Below are 1,106 nucleotides of genomic sequence, written 5' to 3' on the forward strand. Positions count from 1 at the left end.
GTGCTGGTGTGGGTGGTGTGGCGAGGGGACAGGGCCGCGCGGCTGGCCGGTGGGGGAGCCGGCTGGGGTGCCGGCAGTGATTGAGACAGGCTCACCTGAGCGCTTTCTGTTTTTGAATGTTGCACTCAACCCCGTACTACCCCCCACCCCACCCCCACCATCCCCACAGTACCCCTACATGCCCAACCCCTACGGCTACCCCGGCTACGGGTACCCGGGCTACACCCAGCCCGCCGGCGCCTACCCGCCCCAGGCCGGCCAGACCTACGGCGCGCCCAAGTACCCCCAGCAGGCCGCCTACGGCCAGCAGGCTGCCTACGGGCTCAACTACGAGGAGGCGGGCGCCTCTGCTGGTGAGCGTGCGGGGCGGCGCGGCCGTCCGCTCGCAGGCAGCGGGTGCTGGGCGCGCCCGGGGCTGCCGGCTCCCGAGGGCCAGGCAGCCAACCCCAACCCACGCTGGGGTCGGCAGCTTCCCGGGGAGGGAGTGTTGTGCTGAGGTACGCTGCCTGGGCGGCTGTGGTGACGGCCAACCCCGCCCCGCGCCCCGGTGTCCCCTGCCCTGCAGCCGGCGGCTACACCGGCGGCAACAAGGCCGACAAGGAGAGCCTGTACAACGCGCAGGCCCAGGGCCAGCAGGCGTACAGCCAGCAGGGCTACGGCCAGCAGGGCTACGGCCAGCAGGGCTACGGCCAGGCCGGCTACGGCCAGCAGGGCTACGGCCAGTACTACAACCAGCAGGGCGGGAACCAGGGCCTCAACTTCAAGCAGTGAGGCCCCTCGCACCCTCCCACCCTGCCGGCCGGCCCGCCGACCTGGCGGGCAGCCTGCTTCTCAACCGAGGGCCGGCCCCGCCCCGGCGGCGACGCCGCAAGCCGCAGGCGCCGTGCTGCCTGAGCACAAGCACGGGTGCGCAGAGCGCGCTGCGTCTAGATCACTTCATGAGTGCACGTCAAAGCAGAGCTTTTCATGTCTATTTGCCTGCCCCGCACGCTGCTGCGGCAGCGCTGCGTCGCCGCAGCGCTGCCGCAGCCTGCTGCACCCCGCGCGCCTTTTTTCTATTGCGCCGACTCGTTTGTGTGTTCGTTTGGTCTTCTCTCTGCCCTTCT

General features: G+C 70.7%; 2 protein-coding genes across 2 annotated transcripts in view; both read left to right on the forward strand.

Moving 5' to 3' along the window:
- Positions 1-178: 178 nt before the first annotated feature.
- Positions 179-771, forward strand: CHLNCDRAFT_133143 (hypothetical protein; the record flags this gene model as incomplete). Its single annotated transcript, XM_005851699.1, has 2 exons — positions 179-353; positions 566-771. The coding sequence occupies 2 exons, from the start codon at positions 179-181 to the stop codon at positions 769-771; spliced, it is 381 nt and encodes a 126-aa protein (XP_005851761.1).
- Positions 772-966: 195 nt separating this feature from the next.
- Positions 967-1,106, forward strand: part of CHLNCDRAFT_133144 (hypothetical protein) — a gene marked incomplete at both ends in the record, with an annotated part of 2,492 nt that continues 2,352 nt past the window's right edge. The window contains one exon of the mRNA XM_005851700.1: positions 967-1,074. Within this exon, the coding sequence (XP_005851762.1) occupies positions 967-1,074 (108 nt within the window). The remainder of the gene's footprint in view (positions 1,075-1,106) is intronic.

Source organism: Chlorella variabilis (genome assembly GCF_000147415.1).
Source record: "Chlorella variabilis unplaced genomic scaffold CHLNCscaffold_1, whole genome shotgun sequence".
NCBI classification, from domain to species: domain Eukaryota; kingdom Viridiplantae; phylum Chlorophyta; class Trebouxiophyceae; order Chlorellales; family Chlorellaceae; genus Chlorella; species Chlorella variabilis.